The sequence below is a fragment of the Sinocyclocheilus grahami genome, unplaced genomic scaffold (assembly GCF_001515645.1).
Source record: "Sinocyclocheilus grahami isolate Dianchi unplaced genomic scaffold, SAMN03320097.WGS_v1.1 scaffold502.1, whole genome shotgun sequence".
Taxonomy (NCBI): domain Eukaryota; kingdom Metazoa; phylum Chordata; class Actinopteri; order Cypriniformes; family Cyprinidae; genus Sinocyclocheilus; species Sinocyclocheilus grahami.
In genome coordinates this window covers 640528-653120 of record NW_015505681.1, presented here as the reverse complement: position 1 = coordinate 653120, position 12593 = coordinate 640528, and the positions used below count along the sequence as shown (strand labels likewise).

At 36.5% G+C, this 12593-nt stretch overlaps 1 protein-coding gene across 1 annotated transcript in view; it reads left to right on the top strand.

The window, feature by feature from the left end:
* The first annotated feature begins 6847 nt into the window (after positions 1-6847).
* LOC107554460 (transcription factor COE1) overlaps positions 6848-12593 on the top strand; it is a 123533-nt gene continuing 117787 nt past the window's right edge. The window contains exons 1-4 of the mRNA XM_016236966.1: positions 6848-7502; positions 8266-8422; positions 9259-9322; positions 10209-10245. Of these exons, the coding sequence (XP_016092452.1) occupies positions 7369-7502; positions 8266-8422; positions 9259-9322; positions 10209-10245 (392 nt within the window). The 5' untranslated portion in view covers positions 6848-7368. The remainder of the gene's footprint in view (positions 7503-8265; positions 8423-9258; positions 9323-10208; positions 10246-12593) is intronic.

Below are 12593 nucleotides of genomic sequence, written 5' to 3'. Positions count from 1 at the left end.
CTGTTCAGCGAGCGCAGAGAGGAGCAGCACTTTCAGTTAAAAAAAATATATTCTGTTGCTTCTAACTCTATTTTACATGCAAGTATAGCCGAAATCACCGCACAGTCATTGTCTTAATCGTATGTGTATTTGATTTCATAAGACAATGTCGTGATTAGGATTTTAGTGCAGATTCATCTTTGAGAGCTGGTTATGTAGTCTTAATGGACCGCATTTCAGCCGCTATAATATTAATTCCGTTGTCTGACAACAGAAACAGTATAAATATATGAATAAAAACAGTTTTATTGAGAATTTGGCTGCATTAAAATGCAGTACGTGAACACAGGGAGGCAAGACAATACGACGCACTGACGTCATGAATATGCTAATTAACGTATGACGTCATCTAGCGACATTTAGTGACTTTTCAGGCGAGGTTTAGCTACTTTCCATTAGGGATGGGCGATACCCCTTATTTTGTTTTCGATAGGATATCGATATTTTTCAAGGCAGAATATCGTCGATATCGATACCGATTCGATACTTCTGCACAGGTGTATTGTGCAAACTACTTCATAGGGATGTTTAGACAGCTATAGAATAATTCATATGTTCACGTTATTTTTTTATATATTTAACTTACAGATCTTAGCTTAAGTTTTGCTTCAGTTTGCTTCAGTTTATTCTATTCTGTCAGTTTAAATAGTTTGTTTTTTTATATTATATTATGTTAGGCCTATATTATAAACCTAATAAATAATTCAAAAATAGAGGGGGAAAAAACAGTGATATTATGAAATATTATTGCAATTTCTAATATTGGTTTCCTATTTTAATACCTATACTTTAAAATATAATTTATTCCTGTGATGCAAAGCTGAATTTTCAGCATCATTACTCCAGTCTTCAGTGTCCCATGATCCTTCAGAAATCATTCTGATATGCTGAATTATTATCAGTGTTGCTGATCTAATATGCTGTTGTGCTGCTTAATATTTTTTTGGAACCTGTCTTAATTTTTGTTTGATTAATAAAAAGTTAAAAAGAACAGCATTGATTCAAAATAGAAATCTTTTCTAACAATAAAAGTCTTTACTATCAATTGTATCCATTTAACGCATCCTTGCTGAATAAAGTTTCTTTAACTTTCTTTAAACTTTTTTAAAGTATTTTTAAAAAAGAAAGAAAAAAATTCTGACCCCAAACTTTTGAATAGTGTATATTGCACACTACTTCACAGGAATGAATTATATTTTAAAGTATATTAAAATAGAAAATGTTTATTTTAAATACAAATAATATTTCACAACATTATTTTGTGAAATAATATTCAGTATTTTTGTATCAAATAGATGAGCATAAGAGCATGAGCATGATGAGCATAAGACACTTCTTTAAAAAAATTGATTGATCCCAAACTTTTGAACGGCAGTGTGTTATACTGTAAAAAAAATTGTATCAGGTAACTTAAAATGTACATCATTTAGTTACATCAAGGGTCAAATCAAATATAAATAGCACATTAAAGTTAAAAGTTACCCACTTTTTTGTGTGCGCGCTGTACAGGTCTGGTATAAAGAATGTTTTTGCTCAGGTGGCCGAAATGTCCGCCCAATAGAGAAAAGTTTTGCTCACCAAGAAAAAAAAATTAGAGGGAATATTGCTCTTAAACCCAGCTGTGATGATGATGAAAATAATAATAATCATTTAATAATTACTATTAATTTAATAATAATTATTAATAATATTAAAATAACGCATTATTAATTTCATCATTATTATTTAATTTATGAATAATTATTAATTATAATTGTTTAATGCAATCTTTAGCAAATCTCAAAATGAATATCTATTTTTTCATATTGTATATTATAATGGTGTGATGCCTTAATTCAATTGTAGCATTTAAACTGCCTCTTTAGTTTTTAGTGTTTCATTTTTACATTTTAATATTGACTAACGGTTATTGGACATAGCATTAAAACCTTAAAACCTCTTCAGTTCTTTAATCTAGGACATGATGTTAAAACAACATTTACTGATAGTGAGAATAATCCTATTAACATTCTGAATTTATCCTCCTTAGAAATACAGCATAAATATGTGATGTTCTGTGAAGGCTAACTTCTCTTTGAATTGCAGCTGAATTCAGTAAAATATGCCTGAACGTGAGCCTGAATGTCAGAATGAATCCAAATCTAACCCATTAAACGTTTGTCCTGGCTTTCTTTCACAGCACCTTTCTGAAGCATAATAAGACCTACCGGACTCTTAAAGCCACCTGTGATGAATCAAACAGACCCACACCTGAGTGCTGAGGTAATGTCAGACTGCTGAAACCATCAAACATCTGATGAAGAGACTACAGACAGGATATGCACACATTTCCTGACCACTCACCATCTTTCAGAGGTCTGAAGATCACTGGTTTTCCTTCCCTCCCTTATAGAGTTAGGCCTGCTGTACGCCCCTAGTCTGTGCAGTCGTCATAGTCATAATTCTTTTAAAGTAACTCTTTTACTGTATGGATTTGGAAATGTGATAAACAGTTTGAAGTTATGGCATAAGCATATTCCCGTGATATTTGAGCGCAGTGTGAGGTGTCTCAGTGTAGGCAGATGTGAGCATTTATTCACTTTTCCTGTGTGAGCACTTTAACTCCCTTAAGCATGAGGGGCAGGAAGAGAGAATGGAGGAAACATTAGCAAATCAAAGAGTGCTACCCTTTAACCCCTCTCCATCCTTCTGATCAAAGTTAGCCTTGAACTCTGACCTTTGTGTAAAAAAGAGAAAAAAAAGTACAAAAATAAAAAATACATGTGAAACCGAAGAACAAAGCACTCTGTCATTTTGGAAAGGCCAGATATTCCCTAGGTACTTTTTCCTCACGGAACCAGAATATAAATTATGTTGTCTTCACAAGTCCCCTCCAGTGTGAGTTTCTCCTCCATTCATTTCCTTTTGTGTGTCTCTCAGTGTGTGTATACAGTAAAGGCCTTCAACAGAACAGCCAGGTTAAGGTCAAGTATCATTTTATTCTCTTCCAACATAAACCTTGATAAGGGCTCTGTTGTAATGTACATCTAATCAAAAGTAGGTCTACTATCAATCAATGTAATTCTGATTTAAGGACAGTTTAGCCAAATATTCTGTTAGAGTGGGGGAAATGACCCCCTACTGTTTTTCCCAAAATAACCACTAGATAAAGTCAAGATAAATTTTTGTTGTAACTATAGACTAGACTACGTTGGACAAGAGTGATGTAGGAGTATTCACCATAAAGCGTACACTGGTGATGTACCTGAGAGAAAACAGATTTCACAATAAGTGATTAATTTTCAGCTTTAATTTTCACTTTAAAAAAAAAAGTGTTTTAAAGCTTGTTTTTTAAACCTAGTCTGTGGAGTAAAATGCCCCCAGGGGGCATGACTTAATTAATGTAGTTAGTTACTCTGTTCTGAACATCAGATCCTTTGTTTTTCCATCAAATGTATTCTAACTAGTTGGTTGAATAAAAATATTTAGACTTTATTTTTTTTTAAATTACCTCAATTTAGCATCTGGTAGCTAGTTAGCTAGTCAGTTAGCATCAGCTAACAATATTTTTCAAATAGGCTATTGTAATTTTGTAACTGATAATTATTTATTATATTCTATGTAATGTTAAGCTCAACATGCCTGTACTCTCATTTTGCTGTCAATGTATAAAGCAAATTGCTTTGTCAGACTAGGGGCATTTTACCCCACCTTTGTTATTTGTTATCTAATAACATTTTTTTTTTTTAATTACCTCAATTTAGCATCTGGTAGCTAGTTAGCTAGTCAGTTAGCATCAGCTAACAATATTTTTCAAATAGGCTATTGTAATTTTGTAACTGATAATTATTTATTATATTCTATGTAATGTTAAGCTCAACATGCCTGTACTCTCATTTTGCTGTCAATATATAAAGCAAATTGCTTTGTCAGACTAGGGGCATTTTACCCCACCTTTGTTATTTGTTATCTAATAACATGCAAACTGGACATTTTTTCACACTTGGTTTATAATTTATGTCATTATCACTAAAACTATGATAACTATTCTGGACACATTTCATTTTTGTTTCACAGAAAAAAATGAAACAGTCCTTAAGGGGGGGGGCGTTTCCCCCCACTCTACCCTATTTACTCAGAATGACTGTCAGTTATCATTTACTTCCATTTTATGGAGAGAGAAAAAAATGCAATGAAAGTTAATTGTAACTGAGTCTGTCTGTCCCTCGCATTCTACCTAACATCTCCTTTCGTTTCACTTAAGAACGCCATACGGGTTTGGATTGGAATGATGACACAAGCGAATACACAAATGTTTTAAAGATATATTTGTATTTAAAGATATATGTGTTTCCATGTGTGGCCACAAGATGGTAATGTTGGGCTGTCAACGATTAACCACGCGCCTCCTGCTTCTTTGAGGAGCCCAAAACACAGCATGCGATTTCTTTTCGTTTCAACTCAGTCGTTATACGTAGGCCTATGTACAAAATATCCACACATTTTTTTTTTTTTTTTTTTTTTTTAGCATTTGTCATTATCTCCACCAGCTGAAACTCGTATTTCTCAATTTCTCTGCAACGTCAAACTGAGATGATGCACAAAGTCAGAGGTAATAGCCTTTACTGGTTATTTTGGGAGGCTACATTAATAAACACAGTTATTATCGAGTTACTTTCTCGCAGTCTGACCTTCACGCATAAAAAAAAGAATTAAAAAAAGAAACATTTTGTACCGATTTACTGCATTCTATCAAAACTACCCGACAGTGTTAATAGCCTTTTATATATAAAGATATATATAGGCCTAAAATGTTGGCATGCGGCCTAATAGTTTGAAACTGACAAAAGTAACCTACTGACTGAATTATCTCACGTGACAAGAACTTTGTTTTACATTATGATTTATTTTATGGTAATTCAATTCAATTATGGGGTTAGTAGGCTACTCATCAACGACAGCGTGATTTATGTGGACATCTGTTTTACAAATCAAATAGAATGTGTCGCTGTCAGCAATAAGAATAGTTATATTATATAAAGGTTCATTTGAACATTTTTATATGATTATCATGAATACGGGCACATGTTTTTTTTTTCTTCCCAAACGCACAGACATGCACTTGAAGCTATATGTATTTTAAGTGATGCACAAAACGCGTTTTAATAGGCTAAATAACAGGTCTGTTTCTTATTTGGACACATGAAAATACACCGTTTCCACTGAGACTCCGTGTGTAGGTTCTGCCACTTAAAACTGCTGTGTGGGAATGTAAATATACAGGGACCCGCAGGGGGAGCAGAATTCCCCTCTGCCTGACCAGCACTGGATTGGACGGGACTCTCTTATACTTCCTCTGTCCGCTGTGGAGGATTTTATTTAGGTCTAGCAATATTTCCCGTGCATTACTGTGCTCACTTTTGCACATTTCTAAAATAGGCCTATAATAAAGCTTTATATCTGCATTCTAAATCTAAAACAAAACTATTGTTATGTGGGGGGAAAAAAACACAAGCTGCTGTAAAATGGTTTGCGCTCCTAGCATTTACTCCTGTACATATTACTGTCGTTTTATGTCGAATCTAACAAAGCAGCTGTTAAACTGTTTGGGTCTGAATATCCAGTTTTTTAATGCTTTTACTGTCGTTTGTCAGAACAAATGTTTTAGCCCATAATGTCTGTACATGACTTATTTATCAGCAATGTCTTTTTTAAAATACAATGTATGCCTCTTAAATAATTCGATCATATTAGTAATAGGCTGTTTTTCATTGATAACAACTGATCTGTTGGAAATAAAAGCCACAAACATCACATTTAGTGTAATGCTTTAATGTCTTTTTTACTAAATCTTTTAAGGACTTATTATTAATTTCCTCACATTATTTGTCAAACATGTCACATGAGCTAAGGTTTCTAGCCTACATAGGCTACATTTAATATAAACCCTCGTGTCATTATTTCTGTTTATTTCATCGTGGTCTTAATTCATTTGATTTGACAGACGTGTTTTAAATAAAGAACACTATTCTAATATGACCGCGGCTGCTTGGGGTTGTTTCAGTAAACAACAAAAGTTATATTACAAAAGTTAGTAAGAGTTAACAAATGCTCAAAAACAGAAATAGCGTTCGCCTAGCAGGTAACCATAGCAACAGTAGGCTGCTTGAGCACTTTGTGTCAGGACCATTATCGATATTTCAATCAAAATAAATAAAAATACTGTCATTTATCACTTTATTATATTTACATTTCTCAAAAACACTGTTGCGTTTTGTTAAAAAAAAAAAATATTTAGGCTAATTGATTTTTGCTTAACTTTGCAACGGGCGCCAAAAGACAATTTGAACATCTCGAGACGAACCTTGAAAAATCCCTTTCAAGAGTCCAACCCTTGAAAGTTATTAAATAATCCTCGAGCTAGCTCATCCCTAGACCAGTATGTAAATAAACTTAGTGTGCCGTTTCTAAAATATAACCTTGCAATATTAAAACAAATAACTCCGCGTTCAAGTGAACCACTTCAATTTGGCTTCAATCGCGCGCTCCCAGGCAGTTACTCGCGTCGCGTGATATTTAACGCGCGCATGACTTCTTTCTAGTTTTCTCTCTGAACACGCCGCTCGCTAAGTGGGCAGGGCGGGCTGTGATATCTAATTAGGCGACGGGCTTCGTGGTTGGGTGGACAGCTAATGGTAGTTCGGCTTTACTTATGTTTGGGGGGCGGCCCTGCGTGCGCAGTCATTCCCTCCTCCTCTTCCTCCTCCCTTTGGGGTTAGTTTGCTTGTGTTTGGTTCCCAGAGACAGTCAAATCAGATTCCTTTGGGAAAGGACACAAATCACTCCCGTTTGAACAAGGGGAACAGCGAGGGAGCTGTCTCCACAAGGGTCCACCTCTCCTGGTTGATTTCATATAGCTCATTCATGTGATTTGATCAGAGAATACTCTTTGTGGAGAAAGACAGGAAAGGAAAGGAGGAGAAAATAAAGAGAAAAAAGTCTCTGGATGATGACATTTGATCTAACCCTCAGCGAAGCCCGTTCTTGATCCTATTGTTTCTTAAAGTGACATTAGACTTTTTTTTTTTGCGCACGGTAGACCAAAGGGACCTCCAAGTCTAATCTTGCAGTTTTTGTTTGTTTGATTATTGTTGCACGGTGTTCCCAAACCTGGATGTTGACATCTCGCGTTTCTTTTGGCACGTCTCTCTATTTTCTGTTTCAGAGAGGAAGCGCTAATAGAGACAAACGCGGTGACACCTGCTCACCCATACACTTCTCACTGTCTTTTTTAACGGAGCGATCAAAAGAAGCAAGCATCGACTGAGACGGTGACAGGAGTCTGTTTTCATGTTCGGGATTCAAGACAGCATTCAAAGGAGCGGGAGTAGTATGAAAGAGGAGCCCATCGGTGCCGGGATGAACGCTGTCCGGACATGGATGCAGGGTGCCGGGGTGTTGGATGCGAACACAGCCGCTCAGAGGTAAGCCGGCGGCGGTCTTCAGCGCTACGGGAACAACTAGACGGAGTATTGTGCGCTTATCATCCTTGGACGACACAAAACGCTCTTGTATATCATCCTAATCAGTGCGCGCTATCTGCTTATTAATAACCAGGTGACAAAGAGATTGATTTATTGCTGCGATAAGTTCATAGCATAGCTGTTGGCACCAACAGACAGAATGCTTGAGTTGCAAGTCACATTAAAACGTTTTTTTAATTTTTATTTCTAACAATATTATTTCTAATGTTAAAATAGACATTTGCTTAAAAAAAGCGATTTTTTTTGGGTTTCTAAACAACAATTTTGCATGAATTCTGTAGCTTTACATTTTAAATACTGAATTTGAAAGACAATCCAGACCTGTAGTTTGTCACAAGCTGCTGAACATAGTAGTTAGATTCAGTTATATTTATATTAATTATTTTTGATTAACAACAATGACATATTATTGTTATAAAATGCTACTGAAGAGAATACAAATAATGAAAACGTTTACATACAGTTTTAATTTCCGGTTTTTAAAAGACTAGCCTATCATAGGCTATATTCATATTTGTTTAAACTATTAAACTGTCAAAAGTACATTTGAAGAGCTTTTGCACTGCAATTTGAAAACTACAAATATTTTGTAACCCTTTTTAGGAAATTGTAATTAAATAATCACAAAAGTATTGTTTATATTTTTGTAAATATACATATATAAATATTTCATCCTCTCTCTGTCTGTCTTGTGTGTTCATAGTGGAGTGGGTCTTGCTCGAGCGCACTTTGAGAAACAGCCTCCTTCAAATCTTCGCAAATCCAACTTCTTCCACTTCGTTTTAGCGCTATACGACAGACAAGGACAACCCGTGGAAATTGAAAGAACTACTTTTATTGGATTTGTTGAAAAAGAAAAGGCAAGTGAAACGTTCTCTTTTGCATATTGGTTTTGCAAATTTGAATGAAAATGGCTTGTCAATTCTGATAATTATTATAGACTAATAGATACAATGCCATTGATATTACCCTAAAGTTGAACGCTTATTTGCCTATACTTAATACATAATTTTCTTGCATTAAATTACTGTTCTGTCATGAATCTCTTAAACCTCCATTTAATTATTATGTTTTTATTTTTACATATTCATCCCTTATAATTTAAGAGAGCCTCAAGTTTTATATTTTCCCTTCAGTTTTATGCATTTACTAACACATCTGTATAGTTTGCAGAAATGTTACAGTGACAGCCTAATGTCATAAAGTTAATATTCCCTTTCAAGACGCTATTAAAAAAACAAATTATTTTTTATTATTGGGAAGGACCATATGATGCTTTAATAAAAAATATTCTAGGCAAATTGTTGTAAGCATTTGTAAATTAATCTGAGCGAAGTGTCTGCTTATTTAATTAAAATATGGCTATTAATGCTTACTGTATATCTAGACACTTTGTACACGTCTATACCCCGAGCACGTTGTTATTGAATTGTGAAATCACACTGTACAATACACAAACTTTTTTCTTTCTTTTAAGACGTGAGTAAGCTATTTTTTAACCCGTTCGTTTACTCAGTGAAAATGACTATATTTTGTACCGTTTTTGTTTCGGCTGGCTAATGCGCGTTTGCAGTTTCTTGTTTGTTTTCTATGGCCTCCTGGTCCGCAGGGAAATAGCCGGTCTGACTCACGGGGCTCGTCAGAAATAGTCAAATAGGTTTTTCTTGCTAACCATCGAATTTATTTATTTTTGCAGGAAAGTACCGGAGAAAAGACAAACAATGGGATCCATTACAGATTGCAGCTTCTTTACAGCAACGGTAAGAAGGAGCGCATCATCTAAGACTCATTGAACTTTGCATAAACACATGCAGACACATGTTTCCCTCAACTTTTTGCATAAAAAGGGATTTACTTCAGCGCGACAATCTGAATAAAACAAAAAGACAGCGAGGCTGATAGAACGATAAGGAGGGGTGACAAAGAAATAAATAATTCATTATGTAGCTAGCTCAAGCTGATTAAAATGAATATAATGTCCTGAAATAATAATAATAATACACTGTTATAACAATTCGTATAATTGTTCAAACAAAAGAGATTAAAATGCGCAGCAAATTCGTAGCGTTTTATCTATAAACATTAATGAAGCACAAAACGATCCCCATTAGTGCACTTTTCCGGTTACGCGTTTTCCAGAAATGTGCACTTCATTTTTGATGGAAGCTAATGGCCTGGCCATAATGAAAGTACACTCTTTTCTGTCTGCTAATGTGGCAAATGACAACCAGGCGTTAGAAAATGTGTTGCGCCAGGCTCTCACGTTCCTAAACCTTTTTATTTGACGTTTTGAACATATCTGTAATTGTTATTTTTGATTATGTCTATTTCACTATTTTATAAGCTGCACAATTTTTTTCTTATATGCTTTTTCTTTCTAAAAGCTATTTTTATTTTAGTTTATGTATGTGGGTCTATATAAGTTTGAGTTTCATCCAAAGCCAATTTTTTTCACAATCCTTTAACACTGTCTGGAATCTATGTTGGGTTGGGTTGTCTAGACATTTGAAGAATCTATGTTGTATTAAAGCCATGTCATTGTGAATGATAAATATATACCTGCCGGTTTCATTTCTGATCCATATTTGTGCGTATGTCCTGCATTGTATTGTGAGTTAAAGAAGACTGATCTTCTCTCCTCTACAGGCATCAGAACAGAACAGGACTTTTATGTACGCCTTATGGTATGTCCAAAAACATAGTGAATACCATGTTTTGGGGTATTGCTCAGGACTCAGGACTTTCACTACATTTCCCAGAATCCCTTTCTCAAATGTCCATACAATACCCTTTTGCAAGGTGCAACACATTTTTGAGTGCGAAATTCAGTAATTCCAATAGGAATCCACGTAATCAGGATTTTTTTTTGAGGGTGAAAAAGTTGCAGATGCAAATTTAGCAGCGTGTTCAAGTTGGTCATATGGTTTCACCGCAATGACCAACAGAACGCTTTTTGGTATGAAAATTACATCAATAAATTATTGACAATACACAAAGGACCCACAAAATTTGGTCAAAATTTTGCTAAAGTTGAACGCACCTTTTTTGTGTTAAGACAAACTGGCTTTATGTCTTGCTCCTCTTTAGACTTTTCTGCTCTCGTTGTCATTTGACTGTGCCGAGAAACACGACTTAGGTTATGACAGAGTGTTAGCTGGTCTTTAAATGCCTTTCAGAAAACACGGTCCAAAACCACTCTGCGGTGAGCAGTCAGCCTACATATGCTGAGGAGTGCTCGCAATGTGTTTAAGATTTCCCATCAAAGCCCCATAACTCTGTACAGAGAGGCTACAGAGCGCCTCTCCACTCAGCATGTGCAGGCTTTGGCAGTGTCGGGCCGGGAGGGCTGATGAGCAGGTTTATAGAGCTGTTCAACACACACTTCTCTTTAGCACTTAGCAAGGCAGTAAAGTCCAGTTGCCTGACCACACAGTTAGCTTCTGTACATGCACACAGCTATTAGAGACAATCAAACAACTTGGGCTAGAGCTGCAAGGATCAACTTTGCATCAAAATCAAGAAACGGTTCACGTTAAGCACATGAAAACGGACATATTCAGCACCCCTCTTATGCTCACGCTTTAAAAAAAAAACGCATATACGCGTTCCCGGTTTGCCTGTGGAAACGGTTGGAGCGGGTGAGCAGAGATGGAGCGGGTGTCAACCTGACAGGCCGTATCTGTGATCAATGCATGAGCTCGTGGCAGATCTGATGAAGACAATGCAGTAAAAGACTCTCTCTCTCGCTCTTTATCCTTCCATCCAACTGTTTCCGTCAACAGCTGAAGCGCAGAACAAAAGCGAATCACATACACAGGCTTAATGCGCACACACACTGCGCTGACACGCTAGCGTGATGGTAACAAAGTGCATGGTATGTCCAAAAAACATAGTGAATACCATGTTTTGGGGTATTGCTCAGGACTCAGGACTTTCACTACATTTCCCAGAATCCCTTTCTCAAATGTACATACAATACCCTTTTGCAAGGTGCAACAAATTTTTGAGTGCGAAATTCAGTAATTCCAATAGGAATCCACGTAATCAGGATTTTTTTTTTGAGGGTGAAAAAGTTGCAAATTTCGCAGCGTGTTCAAGTTGGTCACATGGTTTCACCGCAATGACCAACAGAACGCTTTTTGGTATGAAAATGACATCAATAAATTATTGACAGTACACAAAGGACCCACAAAATTTGGTCAAAATTTTGCTAAACTTGAACGCACCTTTTTTGTGTTAAGACAAACTGGCTTTATGTCTGGCTCCTCTTTAGACTTTTCTGCTCTCGTTGTCATTTGACTGTGCCGAGAAACACGACTTAGGTTATGACAGAGTGTTAGCTGGTCTTTAAATGCCTTTCAGAAAACCCGGTCCAAAACCACTCTGCGGTGAGCAGTCAGCCTACATATGCTGAGGAGTGCTCGCAATGTGTTTAAGATTTCCCATCAAAGCCCCATAACTCTGTACAGAGAGGCTACAGAGCGCCTCTCCACTCAGCATGTGCAGGCTTTGGCAGTGTCGGGCCGGGAGGGCTGATGAGCAGGTTTATAGAGCTGTTCAACACACACTTCTCTTTAGCACTTAGCAAGGCAGTAAAGTCCAGTTGCCTGACCACACAGTTAGCTTCTGTACATGCACACAGCTATTAGAGACAATCAAACAACTTGGGCTAGAGCTGCAAGGATCAACTTTGCATCAAAATCAAGAAACGGTTCACGTTAAGCACATGAAAACGGACATATTCAGCACCCCTCTTATGCTCACGCTTTAAAAAAAACGCATATACGCGTTCCCGGTTTGCCTGTGGAAACGGTTGGAGCGGGTGAGTAGAGATGGAGCGGGTGTCAAACTGACAGGCCGTATCTGTGATCAATGCATGAGCTCGTGGCAGATCTGATGAAGACAATGCAGTAAAAGACTCTCTCTCTCGCTCTTTATCCTTCCATCCAACTGTTTCCGTCAACAGCTGAAGCGCAGAACAAAAGTGAATCACATACACAGGCTTAATGCGCACACACACTGCGCTGACAC